Below are 13,470 nucleotides of genomic sequence, written 5' to 3' on the forward strand. Positions count from 1 at the left end.
AGAGGACCCAAACTTCCCACCTGTGGCGGAGCGAAGGGACAAACCTCCACGTGCACTCCTCCAGGCCCAATACTTCTCCAGCCTCACCTTCCCCAAGAGCCCCAGAGCCATGATGTCATTTCCAAAGGCAGAAGATGCTAGGCGGTCAGCTCCACACTGAGACTGTTTAACACAAAGGGACACATTTCATAATCTCCGTATGTTCCCCTGAGCCAGAGCCTGGAGCGTGGACACACTGCCAAAAGCTTCAACCAAGAATCTCATTCTATTCAGGCCAGAGCCAGGGCTCTGCTTCAGGTGGCCTTGTTCTTTTCTGTCCTGAGTCCTGCCTCCTCAATAGGAGCTCCATGGAGGCTCGTCTCCGTTCAGAGACCACAGAGCCCAGGAAAGGTGGGATCACACTGTGCACGACCCCCTGCTGGCTACTCGCCTTGAACTGCTCGCCCCAGCAGGAGGGAAATAAACTTGGCTGGTTTCTCATTTTGTTGGGGGAATGTTCTTTATTTTGTTGTATTAGGGTGTCGCTTCAAGGATGCCAGAGTTTGGAAAAATGGGGGGGGTTAATGTGTCAAATCAACCAGTGTCCATTCCTAGCCTTCTATTCCTCCTCCCCACCCTGATGCCCAGACCCAGGGGCTACCACCAACCAGGAAGCAGTTCAAAACTGGTCCCGAATCCGTCCCTTGGAACACTGAGGTCAGGGGTTCCATCCCTGTCCCCCTTTGCCTACGGTACACGGCTTTGACATGGTTTCCACCTTACCCAGAAGCAACAGCAAAGCTATGAGGTCAGCCTTTCCTTACCACCACAGCAACAGACTTTAGCGCAGCTATGCTGCTGGGAACCACAGCCAGATCTCGGCAGGCAAGCACTCCACCACTGACTTCCACCCCCAGCCACACCCTAACTCATCCCTGAGCTCACACCACCCACCCTGGAATCTTCACTACTATCCTAGGTTCTTTCCCTCTTTGAGCTGTCGCCATCTGCCAACATCCAAGCCTGTTTCCTACACCAGCGGCAGCCTTACTTCATTTGAGACAACTTGACATGGCCTGGTCCAATAGTCCAAGCACTCACCGCAGGCAGGCAGATGTGTGCTGGGAACGTGCAGGGTTATCTCCCATTTGTACCTGCAATGCTTCTCAACGTTTGTTCACCCTCACGATTAGTCACTGAGCCTGCTGCTGCCAGCCAGATTAGACTCTAGTACCAGCATCCTCCAGAGAACACCGACAGGGCTTGCACAGGGTCATTCACCCACCCATGGGTGAGTCAAGAGACAGGATAGGTAGTGTGACCAAAGAATAAGACGTACTAACACAAACTATGGCTCTACAACAGGTCCACATGGCTTGCTTGAAAGCAAATAGAACACTTATTTTATACCATATGGACCCAGAGCCACTCAAGTCTAAGGCCCAGACTAAGGCTCTCCAGCCTGCACACCCCGCCTCTGAGGCCTAACTGCTGGTAGACACCTCAAGGGCTTCATGCTTTGCCCACCCCATCCCAGGGCTCTGCTCCTAATGACCTGCGTTGCGGAAAATCAAGAAGACTAGACTATGGCCTCTATATGACACCCAAGGTGGGGAACATTTGTTACAATTAAAGGTCCAAGGCACCCCTCTACAAAAGAAAAGAAAAGAAAAGAAAAGAAAAACAAAGCAAACGTCAGATCTAAATGGCAAAAGATTTGAAGACCTCAGATACCGTGGGCCTGATGCCAGACTTATGCAAACATCCATGGTGTCGGGCAAAAACTCAAAGTCTCCTGGCCACCTGGAAGCTGCCATGAGGATTACCAGATACCCACGGTCGTCTGGTCAAGTCATCACCTCCCCTGGATCATCACTTTGAGCCAGTCTTGCCTTACTACAAGTTTGGCCCAGTGGGGGTTCTGGTTGTTCTGAAATAGTTCTGCAGCCCCAAATGAGATGGTGTTGAGGCTGAAAAGGAGTCTGCCCTCCGACATGTCCAATTGGCTGTGGGGACAATGCAGCAAAGCAAGGTGAGTAAACTTGACGGGCAGCCCACACCCTGGGGCAGGACTTCACTTCCACTCTCCTACATCTGGCTGCATCAGCATTCTCACCTCTGGAAGAGGATGCCCATGTTGTCTGGTCTCCGCCCGCTCAACTCCTATCCCGGGGTCCATATGGAACTGCCGAATTCCTACACTAAGCCACGTTAACACACATGACTGTCTCCCACGGCACAGCAACATGTGTCCATCTGTCCCTGCAACCGTGCGGATCAGAGGTGAGTAATTCCTGGTCTTAGCAGCTCCACTGGGTTCGACCTCAGGAGGTCTATCCTGGCTACTGAAGGCCACATGTCCTGGTGACACTGCTGAGTTGGAAGAGTAATCACCTGGGGGTTACTGAGGACACCTCTGCTGATGCTTCTATGGAAAAAGACTTAGGGTGGTGTCCTTGGAGACCCTGGAAAACAAGGTGTGAAGCTAGCCTTACTTCTTAGTTCCCTGGGCTAGTGAGTCTGTGATCTGCTTGGGTTAAGTCTCCAAAGTACACCTACTGAGGACCTACTATGTGCCAGGCAACCAAAAAGGTTATTGCAATAACTTCCCCTTCCAGCTAGGCTGTGCATTCCTTTCGGATAGGAACAGATGAGGACATAAGCACACATAAACACACCCCCACACCCCGTGTATGCGCCATATGTATGCACACTTGCCTTATGAAAATTTCCAAACTGCAACAGACAAGAGAAGGCTAGACTCAGACCTCAGCAAGTCACATTTATAACTGGCCTGGGCCAGGTTGGGTTTGGACTTCAAGGTCTAGCATAGTGCACATAGGAAGACAACTGAAGTTTTAGGACATGGTGAAAGAAAGCAAGACTCTACCACGAGGAACCTGGCCCACACCCACACCCACACCCGTTTCCGCCTCTGCTCATTTAGGCTAGGCCCAGACGGTATTTTCAGGAGGCCCACACCTTTGCACCTGACTCCATTATGACCCACCCCGGGCCACCAAAGTCAAGTTAAATGATGCAGACGCTCGATAAGGCGGCCATGGTGGCCAGTTGGAAAAGAAGTAAAAACCCTCTCTGCTTGACAGTGTCAAGGTCCACTAGTTCATGGAAACAGATTTTCCCCTGGCCCAGTGGAACCCTCCATTCTACAGTGCTAGATTTCTAGGCTGTTGTGAAGAGGCTTACTATCAACAACCAGATAGCAGCACTTGCTCTGAACAGTTGGGTCAACAAGGGCTGGATGCTCTGTAGATCCCCTGTCACAACCTGCACTGGTGTCCCCGAAAGTCTCCATTCACAGTACATGCTAAGTAACACTTGTGAGATGAAGAGGGGCCATTTTCCTTGTTCATCTTGCCATAGGCACCCCATACCTTTCAAGAAGCAATAGCCTCCCTATGCCAAGATACATGAGTGGGTCAAAGATCTAAGTCTAATGCACAAGCTGACTTAGTGGAGACATGCCTCGCTCAGCCTAGACACCGGGGTGTGGGGGTGGAGAGGTGCCTTGGTCCTGCCTCAACATGATGATGGGAAAGACTTAGTAGACTTCCTAGAGGAGGCCTCACCCTCTCCTGAGGAGCAGATGGAAGGTGGGGAGGAGGGGGGGAAGCAGGAGGAAAAGAGGGAGTGAGAACTGGGATTAGAATGTAAAAAATAAATTAATAAAAAAATATAATTTAAAAAAAGAAAAAACTGAAAGTAGAAAAAAAAGATTTGCAAGCATATGCGGAGTACCTACTGCGTGCTCTGGCCACAGGCAAAGGTGACCTTAAGAACAGAAAAGAGAACAAGATCCAACCCTGGACACCAAGAAACACTAGGAGCAAGGTGGCGTGGCCAGCTTTCCCATCTTTGCCAATCTGGTGGGTTAAAAATGTATTTCCCTGTGGCTTAAATGTATGGTTTTCTTATTATAATCGGAGCTCTGAATCTTTTTAAATGTCTAAGATCCCACTAGTATTTCTTTTTCTGGTTCCATTTCCATCCTTTGCACATGGGAGATATTCAAAATATCTAACCACCAGTGTGGCACCAGCCAATCAGAGCGGGCACTGGCCTTGGGCTCAGCTGTCATCTCCAGTGGCTTGGCTGTGTCTCAGCCCAGGCCCCACCCATGCTTCTGATTTATAGAGTACTTGCCTAATCTTTACAGAAGCCCCTTACGTAGTAAGGAAAGTATCCTTTGCCTGTGATAGGTGTGTCGGGGGCGGGCAGGGCAGCGATGCAGTGTTCGTTTGTTTCTATGCAGTTTGATGTTTCTATGTCCTGTTTTGTGACTTCTAGAGACATCTTACTCACCATGATATCAAATTAATTCCTAAATCTCCCTATGTTTTCTTGTAGTATTTTAAAGTTATCTTTTTCTGTTTAAAATTCTGATCCCTGCGGGACTTACCGTGAGGAATAAGAGAGGTTCAGTCTCCTCCTCCTCCTCCTCCTCCTCCTCCTCCTCCTCCTCCTCCTCCTCCTCCTCCTCCTCCTCCTCCTCCTCCTCCTCGAGCAACCCATGTATCCTTGTTCCTTCCATTTCCAGCTGTGTTTGGAACGGGCTTGTCTCCAGTGTCCTGCTCTGTCCTGGGACACTTTGAATCCACTGTCTCTAGCCTCATCTGACCTAGGTACCACGCCCCGTGCCAAACTCCTTTTCTGAATATTCCTTCCTGTGCCTTCACCCTCATCTCAGCAACTTTTATTTGTCCTCTGCTGAACAAAGCCTACTCTACTCTTACTGGTCAGCACAGGGTTAACATAGGAGAAGCAGAACCTTTCCAACCTAAGGCCTGCCTCTTATCTCTTCCTCTTTTGTGCCCTTCAGCAGGCAGTCACGTCTGTTTGCCCCATCATGCACATGCGTGTCGCTTCACTGGGCCTGCGTCCCTGGCTTCTACACATTTGGTAGCTAGTACCACTTCTTGCTCTGATTTCTAACCAGATGCCATCTGCACACAGGAAGGCTCCTGGTGTGGGGGAGACTGTGCTCTGACCCCCCAGGCCTGCTGCACTGCTTGGTGCCGGTTCCTCACGGTCGGAAGGAAGTCACGCCCTGCACCTGTGTATTTGGCAGCACGCTGCCCAGTGGCTGGCTCCAGCCCTTCTCCGCATTGTCCAAAGGGAACCAGTATGTGGGATGCCCCAAGCCAACAAGGCAGGGAGGGACCCCAATGCTGTTAGAGCAAGAAAGAGGCCTACGCTGGCATACAAAGGCAAGCCCTGGCCCGCGGCACACAGAGACAAGGCCAACACAGGTGCTAGCTTTTGTGCAGCCCCAGACCTGTAATTGGGACCCACAGGTCACTCTGGCCACAACTGAACAAAGCAGGGTCTAATTAACTTTCCCCTTGGCTTCTGCTACAGCCACATCTCTCCTTCACCAGAAGAGGATGGCTGGCCTTTCAGAGGGGCTGGGGACAGTCCTGCGTCTTCAGGAAGAGGCAGCAACAGTAACTGACTCGGACACAGCTTTTGCTACCATTTAAACAGATTCTGCACTTGTGTTTTTGTGGTTGGGCCTTTCGAAGAGCTGTGTTTGGAGTTTGGTCCAGAACTCCACACTATCTCCAGCCTGCGTTCTTACAACAAACAATTCAGAAATCGTGTTTACCCTTTCTTCCAAGATTTATTATTCTGGGAAGCCCCTTCAACTCTGAACCACAGTTACCCAATGTATACATTGAGAGTGAATGGAAGTGCCGGGGTAGGGGGGACACACTACTGTCTCTTGCTAAGATTGTGGGAAAGACTGAGTGGAGACCATTCACTCATTCATTCATTCATTCATTCATTCATTCAATAAGCATGTATTAAGTACCTCTGTCTGCCAGATGCTGGGCTAAGATAGAATGGAACACAACCAATGTGGCTCTTGTCCTTGTGAAGCTTAATGAGGGACATGGACAATAAATGCTGAAAAGCGTAACAGGATCCCCACGGAACCTGACAGGGGCATGGACCAAGGGCACAGGGGCTAGAGAGAACAATCAGGAAAGGCAGCGGGGCCACGTTCCAGGCTGTCTCACAGTGCCCTACATGCAGTAAGAGCTAAATATGCGCAGAGGGGTAGGAGAGCAAGCCCATCCACGGCACAGGGAAGAGGTAGATGCTGGTCTTTCACCCTGGGCAACAAGGACCTCACGGGCCTTAGCAGTGCCCGTCTACAGCCATCGTCTAAACAGTCAGAGATGAGAGAATGGCAGCCAAAGTGAGGAAATCAGGCTCAGCTCTACGCCAGCCCTGCGGGCTCTGTCTACTGCATGGAGCATGCCCCTACAGCCCCGCACTAGACACCATGGTCTGTCTACAGACACTGCACCTGCCTGCCCTTCCCTGTAATGAAAAGCCAGACATACCAGCTGTCCCTCTAGCAAAGAGGCCACTGCCTCTAACAGCCATCAGTAGCTCAGCTTGGGAGCCAGGATCGCCAGCCAGCTTTGGGGGCTATCAGAAGAATCACTGCAAAAGACAGTTTTAAAAAGTTACAATGGCGTAGACAGCGCACCCAGCACCCTCAGAAGGGCAGCGACATTCAATTAGGCCAAAGCAACGGTCAGCTGAAATCACAGATAGCCCCACAAGGTAGCTCTGGTGCCAGGAAACGATGAAAGATTCCATCCGAATTTAGACTAAAGGTCCAGGGTGATCAGCCTCAATGGCACATAATATTGGAAGCTGCCCCTGGCCAAAGGGAACCTGCTCCTGAGGAGCCCCAGGCAGTTTCCAGAGACACTTTCTGAAGTCGCTGGAGTCCCCCGGCTGCCTGCTACAACCACTCCTAGAACCTTCCATTGACTGAACATCACAAATTGTGTTTGGGTAAATTCCAGCCCACTCCCTGTTCTAATGTTATTTAAGGCAGCAGAGCCTGAATTAGTGGGGATTTCCCAAAAGCTGAAATTCAAACATCCACCAACTGTACAGCATCCCCTAAAAGGGTACCCATAAGTCACGTCTCTATTAGGCACAGCAAGCCATCGTACTTTGTAAGGCAACACTGTACAGACTCGTCCTGTTCACGGGATGCAGACACTGTCCCAGCTACCTGAACCTGAACCCCTGGAACTCCACTATTTGAAAGCAAGAACCCCACCTACCCACCACCCCGAAAAAGAAAAGTAAAGAGACTACACAGTGACATGAGACTCTACCCATAAAAAGTTAAGGGCTAAACACGAGACACTTTTGAGTCTTGGTGTATGCTGATAACTCCAAGCCAGGAAATGTCTGCTACCCTGCTGTGGGCAGGGGCTGGAGAGAAGAAGACAGGGAGTGTGAGAACAGAGAATACTAGAGTTTTCCTTGTTTCTTTTCACAGCCTAAAAATGTGCGCGTGTGCGCGCGCGAGCACACACACACACACACACACATACACACACTCCTTGTGTGTTGGGGGAGGGGAGGAAAACACTTTCTTTCAAGTTCACGCTTCACCAACAGATGGTCCTAACATGGCCACTCCTACCAAGAAACAATGACACCTTCTGAGACAGTGACCAGAAATAAGGGCTCCTCAGGAGAGGCCTTGGTGCCAGGTGGGGTCCTCCTTAAGAACCACATCGCCACCTTTGCACTGAAAGCTTCTCTTCTGTGGGAGCCTCTCCACCTGAGAGGATCCCCAGTCCTTGCAACCCTTCCCTCACACTCTGGTGAAGCCAAGCTCCGCCCCCTCAGTCACTACCCCAAGGAGGTGGGGTCCTCCTCAAGAACCACATCGCCACCTTTGCACTGAAAGCTTCTCTTCTGTGGGAGCCTCTCCACCTGAGAGGATCCCCAGTCCTTGCAACCCTTCCCTCACACTCTGGTGAAGCCAAGCTCCGCCCCCTCAGTCACTACCCCAAACAGCAGACAGCAGAGGCCATAGGTCCTCTTATGGGTCAGAGATGTCCCTACAGGCTCATGTGTCAGATCTGGGTTGCTAGCTAATGGGGTTTTGGGAAGTGATTATGAGGACTCTGACCTGATCAATGGATTAATCATATCACAGAATTATTGAAGGGCAGAGCCCAATTCGGGGAAGTCAATCACTGGGGAGAATGCCCTGGAAGGATATACCATGCTGGGTAAGTTCATTTTCTCTCCTCTCCCCTCCCCTCTCTCCGTTCCTCCTCTCCCTCCCCTCGCTTTCTTTCTGGCTACCCCGAGATGAGCAGATTTCTCCTGCCACACCCTTCCCCATGGTGTTCCATTTCGTCGTGGTCCAGAAACAGCAGATGACGAAGGACTGAAATCTCTGGGACTGTAAATCCTCCCTCACTGAAGTGTGCTGCTCGGGTGTTTGGTCGCAGCAAAGAGGAAGCGACGAAGACAGGTCCCGTTGCCACAAAAAGTTTTAAATAAACTACACTGAAGAACACTGAGATCATCTAGGAGCTCCATGGCTCCATCCGGCCATGGAGACTGAGCTGCTACATTTTGTTTGTTTGTTTGGTCTGTTCGTTTTTCAAGACAGGGTTTCTCTGTGTCCTGGAACTAGCTCTGGGAACCAGGCTAGCCTCGAACTCACAGAGATCCACCTTCCTCTGCCTCTCGAGTGTTGGGATTAATGGTATGAGCCACTTATCCGGCTACTGCTACTACATTTTTGCATCACTTCCAACCAAGTCCCTCATACCACTTTAAACTAAAGCACAATGTATAGACCAGAACTGGTTATGTGAATAGCTTTAACTGGCCAGGGCACCAGAGTGCCGCAAAAGGAAAGACTACATGCTCTACATACAACAGCTGGCATTGCAGGAAGCCAACTGGGAGTGCGTGGCACCCCCCAGGTAGGGGAGAGTCTCGGATAAAGCCCCATACAATTCCCAAGGGTTCATTTCAGTGATCCTAAGAGTCCTGAGGAGAATTCTGCACATGTCTCCATGTCAGGAAGCTCTCAGACTGGGTGATAATGAGTTTCTCCAGGATGCTATTGAGCAAGGTCACTTCTCATACTCTGACTCCCTTCCAATGTTCCACGTTTTGCGAGTGTTCCTAGATATCACATCCCAATGGAGGTCGTTAGTGGGTCCTGTTAAGAAATAGGCAGGGCTATAGTAGGCACCACCAACATCAATACCAATGCAGCAAATGGGTTCAGCCTGCTGGAGGCCTTGGAGAAAAGAGCCTGCCAGTAGGAGAGGTCTGCCTAGCTGAAACAGTTAGCTTCCCACTCTTATTTCTGCATAGACCCCCACCCCAGCCTCTCCCTGCCCCTGCTCCAGAGTGATTTATTCTCCACATAGAAAGACTAGCATTGTTAAAAGTATGGTAGACGGCCGTGGGATTCAAGTTGATGCCAAGAGCTGAAGGAAGGTGAAGTGATGGATAGGGCCCCGTTCCAGGACCCGCTGAGATGGAGAATAATTCTCAGTAGAGGCCCAGCCATACCTAAAGGCCTTTAGGAACAGGACAAACCAGTAAATTTGACCCCAAATGGGTGAAAGGTGAAAGTCCCCCTTTAGAAAGCTGACCTGAGATCTAGAGGCCTTTTCCTCAAAACTAGCATCCAAAGGGTTTTACTGATAACCATAATGAAATGAAAAAGAACATAGCTACTATGGTCTCACTCTACAAAGCTCTGAGCCCAGAAATGTGTGTCCCTATAGTGCAGATGGTACACCCCAATGTATACACATGTCCCCAGCTCCCCACCAGAACACGCACTCTGCTGGTCTTGAGCAACTCCTCATGACCCCATGTCCCAGCACACACTCCAAAGTGTTGGATGCCTGCAGACCAAAGTTGCCATTATCTCCAGCATTTCTCTTACATAGGAGGAGAGCACCAAGCCCAGAGGTAGACCTGGGACTCCATTGCACAGGCTGGCCTTGGTCTTTGGAATTCCCCCATCCCATCGCAAGCCCTTCCTCACAGCTCACTGCTTTGCATGGCTTTCCACACTTAAGCTGCTTAACTTTGCACTAACAACCTCTTAATTGCTAGGTTTCCAAAAGGCGTTCCAGAAATCTGGGGTACAGATTCACTTACAGCCCATATCTGTGGAGTATGGTTAGACAGACACAGGGCACCTCTACCCAATTTCTGCCTGCCAGGAAGCTGCAGCTTTTATTTTTAATTTTATTTAAAAGAGGATACAGGGTACCCAAGACACCACAATAAAATGACATTAACTGTAAAATTACATTATTAATTCTTTAATCTCACTTGAGGCTTCAAGCTGTTGCTATGTCCAATTATCCGTGTAACCACCTGTCAGAATCCCGGCGCTATTTAGCATTACCTCCAGGACAGCGGTGGGCCCGGTGGTCCGTCAGGTCTGCCAGAGACTCAAAGTCCTGCTGACAGTGATCGCAGGTGTAAATTGACTCATCCTCCATGTCTTCATCGTCCTCATTTCTCTCCTCTTGACTTGTCACGCTGTTCCTGTCTTCCAGCGCACGGCTGGTTTTCCGATCACACTCTGGCTCTCCTTCTAGGCCTCCTGCCAACAGGAAGAATACAGTCCACATCAGCTGACAGGGTCTCGAGAAAGGGGTTTAAAAGAATCACCCAGTATTTATTATGGATACATTTAATTACTCTACCTCCTGGGGTCCATTATTCTTGACACCTCTCAGTATATTAATATATGGGGGGTTGTAGCATGTGGTGCAGTAATTCTCAACTAGATTCTTTAATTCATAGCACAAATCTTCTAGAAGGACTTCCTGTCATCTTCCCTCTATTCCTGGCTGCTGGGGGTTGTGACCCCTCAGGGAAGTGAGAACGCCTTAGCATTTGTTTCCTAAAAATCCAATTCCATGGCATACCTCTCTGAGGCCCCTGCAGCTGCGCCTAATACACCCAGACTTGCCGGTTTCCCTAAAGTCCTACAGTTTGGAGCCGGCCTCCCAGTCACGGTGGCCCTCCACACAACACATCTTGAAGGTCCCTGCAAATGTCCTGTCTCTAGAAGACAGAAAGGTCATGGAGCTAAAGGACCCAGGATGGTCAAATGCAGAACTTGAATGGAACCAGCTACGGTGGCACACCTGCAGTGTCGGCACTGGAGAGGCTGAGGTCAAAATCCTGAGTTCGGGACCAAGCGGAGCTACATAGTGAATGTTAAGGCCAGTCTGGGATACAGAGTGAAACCCTCTCTCAACAAAACAACCAATGACAACAAAAAGCCTGAACAGATCGGGCTGCTCCCGGTGACCTGGGAGTCACCGAGATGGTAAACGCCAGGCGTGGATAACGGTATCGGTTTCTGTAAGATTAACAACTGCTCTGGACTTAACCCTATGCAGTGAGCCTGTGGGAGGAAGAGACTCATGACCACATTGAAGCTCTGCATTTACTTGCTCTGCAAAGCCACAATTTTAGATACACAGCCCCATCTCATATCCCAGAGCTGAGAAGGAGCTCAAGTGGTACAGCATCCCACAGAGAGGGACAGCTTTGAGAGTCCCATTTCAAAGTAGGGTCTTCCCATACCCAGCAGAGGGGTAACATCCCAGCACCCTCCATTTCCTGACTTCTGTCTACCTTACATCCCTACATCTGTGGGAACAGAAAATTGCCTCAGTCTTAGCAATTAACAGAACTTGGAAGGCAATTTGCGGAAAGAAAAAAAAATAACAAGATAAGTATACTACACATAATGCCAGTAACCCTCATAAATGTCAATGGCTTAAGCCTGCCCATTAGAATACAGGGAACCTTGCACTGGAAAACTAAAGTGTGTGTTGTCCCTTTCCACACACAATTGTCCTGCAACACAGATCCTATGGTCAGAAACTGGCAGCATTGCTCTAAATCAACTAAAAAGGCCTCTATCATGCATAAATGCATTTATGCAAATATATAGGCATGCAAAAGTGCATGCATATGTGTTATGTGCTTATCTGCGTGCACATAACTGTCACCAAAAAAAGGCTTAGCAGACAACCTTTAAATTCCCCAGGGCCAGTAGCCAAAGCTTATGATAGAGACCTGAAGCGAAGAACGCATTCAATCCATTCAATCTGAGGAGCAAAGCACAAAGCCAGAAATATTTCAATTTAGAAACAGATGATGTTATAAGGGCTCTATTTCTCCTGTCTGCAAAGAACACACACTTCCAAGCCCCCAGCACCAAGAACCTGGGAACACAAATCAGCTCATCGGAGAGCCAGCTGCCGCCTTCCATGGCAGGGAACAGAGCAGGACACACGGCAGAGGCAGTAAAAAATCAATGCTTCCATTTGTGGCCCATCAAAACATCTCTCTCCTTACCAATTAAGGCATGTACAATTTTTAGGTTCTTTTATTACCAGAACAAGCCAACTCCCGGCAATACAGAAATCCCATTAAAAGCTAAGCAGCATATTTATCTCAGGGAATCTGACCCACAGCCGCAGCAGTGATGTGAAGAAATAGAAAGTGAAGAAATAAAAGACATCGTCCAGAGTCTCTGAAATTATAGTCATCGCGCACTGTAGCTACACAGGCAAGCACTGCTCTCTAAAATTCTAGCTTACTGTCTCTTCCCGTAATTTCAAAACAAAAACAAAGGGAACCTTCTGCAGAGGATTTAAAAGAGCCATAATTCCGGCTTTTATCTGCTCTACGAAATCTCTAGATAGTAAGTTACACTCCGCACCAAGTCTTTGCTACTTTACTTAACGCGCAGTTTAATAGACATATTTAAATTACCCCCTTGTTATTTTTTTCTGCCATATTTACTTGGCAATTCTAGTTGTAATAGCTCAGCAAACCCACAACTGGAACCACAAACACCACACTGCATTTGATCTCTTTAAATCTGGTACATCCTGTTGACTCGGGAGTAGATAAATCAGAATGTCAACTCTCGGTTTTTATAAGGCAAAAGCCCATAAAGTCGTCCAAGAGTATAAATCTGCTTTAAGAAACTGTCACCTCCCCTATGTCTGGCTACTAATGGGAAGACAGGGTGGCCGTACAGAAAGGGACAAGGGAGGGGAAAAGGGAAAGGGGCAGGTGAAGGTCCAGATCTCACCATCCGGCTTCCCAGAGGTGAAAAGCTCTGCCAGCCTGACCTTCAAGGAAGGTCACAGAGGAGGCTCTGCTAGCCAGTCCAAGTTCTGAGGAAGAGAACTTGGGTCTCTGCTGACTCTAGGACCTTGAAAACATAAAGCCCTCTGACCCCGAGCAGGACAGGATCTGCAGAGTCTCCTTCCAAGGAAGGACTCTTGTAGGGCAGTGGCAGCCCACACCTTTATTCCCAGCACTCGGGAGGCAGAGGCAGGAGGATAAATTCAAGGCCAACCTGATCTACAGAGCAAGTTCCAGGACAGCCAGGGCTACAAAGAGAAACCTCTTCTTAAAAAGCAACGGCAACAAAAAAGAGGAAGGAAGGAAGGAAGGAAGGAAGGAAGGAAGGAAGGAAGGAAGGAAGGAAGGAAGGAAGGAAGGAAGGAAGGACCCTATTTTCCTACTTGGCAGCTCTAGAAGCTTCATTAGAAGGAAAAGGGATGAAGAGTCCTTTTCTTTTGTCAGAGAAGAAGGCAGGGGCTCTTCAGAGTCACT

The 13,470-nt window shown here is 49.2% G+C and overlaps 1 protein-coding gene across 1 annotated transcript in view; it reads right to left on the reverse strand.

The window, feature by feature from the left end:
* The window catches only part of Znf423 (zinc finger protein 423), a 240,012-nt gene that overhangs the window by 186,363 nt on the left and 40,179 nt on the right, over positions 1 to 13,470 (reverse strand). The window contains exon 2 of the mRNA XM_021232478.2: positions 10,220 to 10,420. Coding sequence (XP_021088137.1) covers positions 10,220 to 10,316 — 97 coding nt within the window. The 5' untranslated portion in view covers positions 10,317 to 10,420. The remainder of the gene's footprint in view (positions 1 to 10,219; positions 10,421 to 13,470) is intronic.

The sequence above is a fragment of the Mesocricetus auratus genome, unplaced genomic scaffold, assembly GCF_017639785.1.
Source record: "Mesocricetus auratus isolate SY011 unplaced genomic scaffold, BCM_Maur_2.0 Super-Scaffold_100045, whole genome shotgun sequence".
Lineage (NCBI taxonomy): Eukaryota > Metazoa > Chordata > Mammalia > Rodentia > Cricetidae > Mesocricetus > Mesocricetus auratus.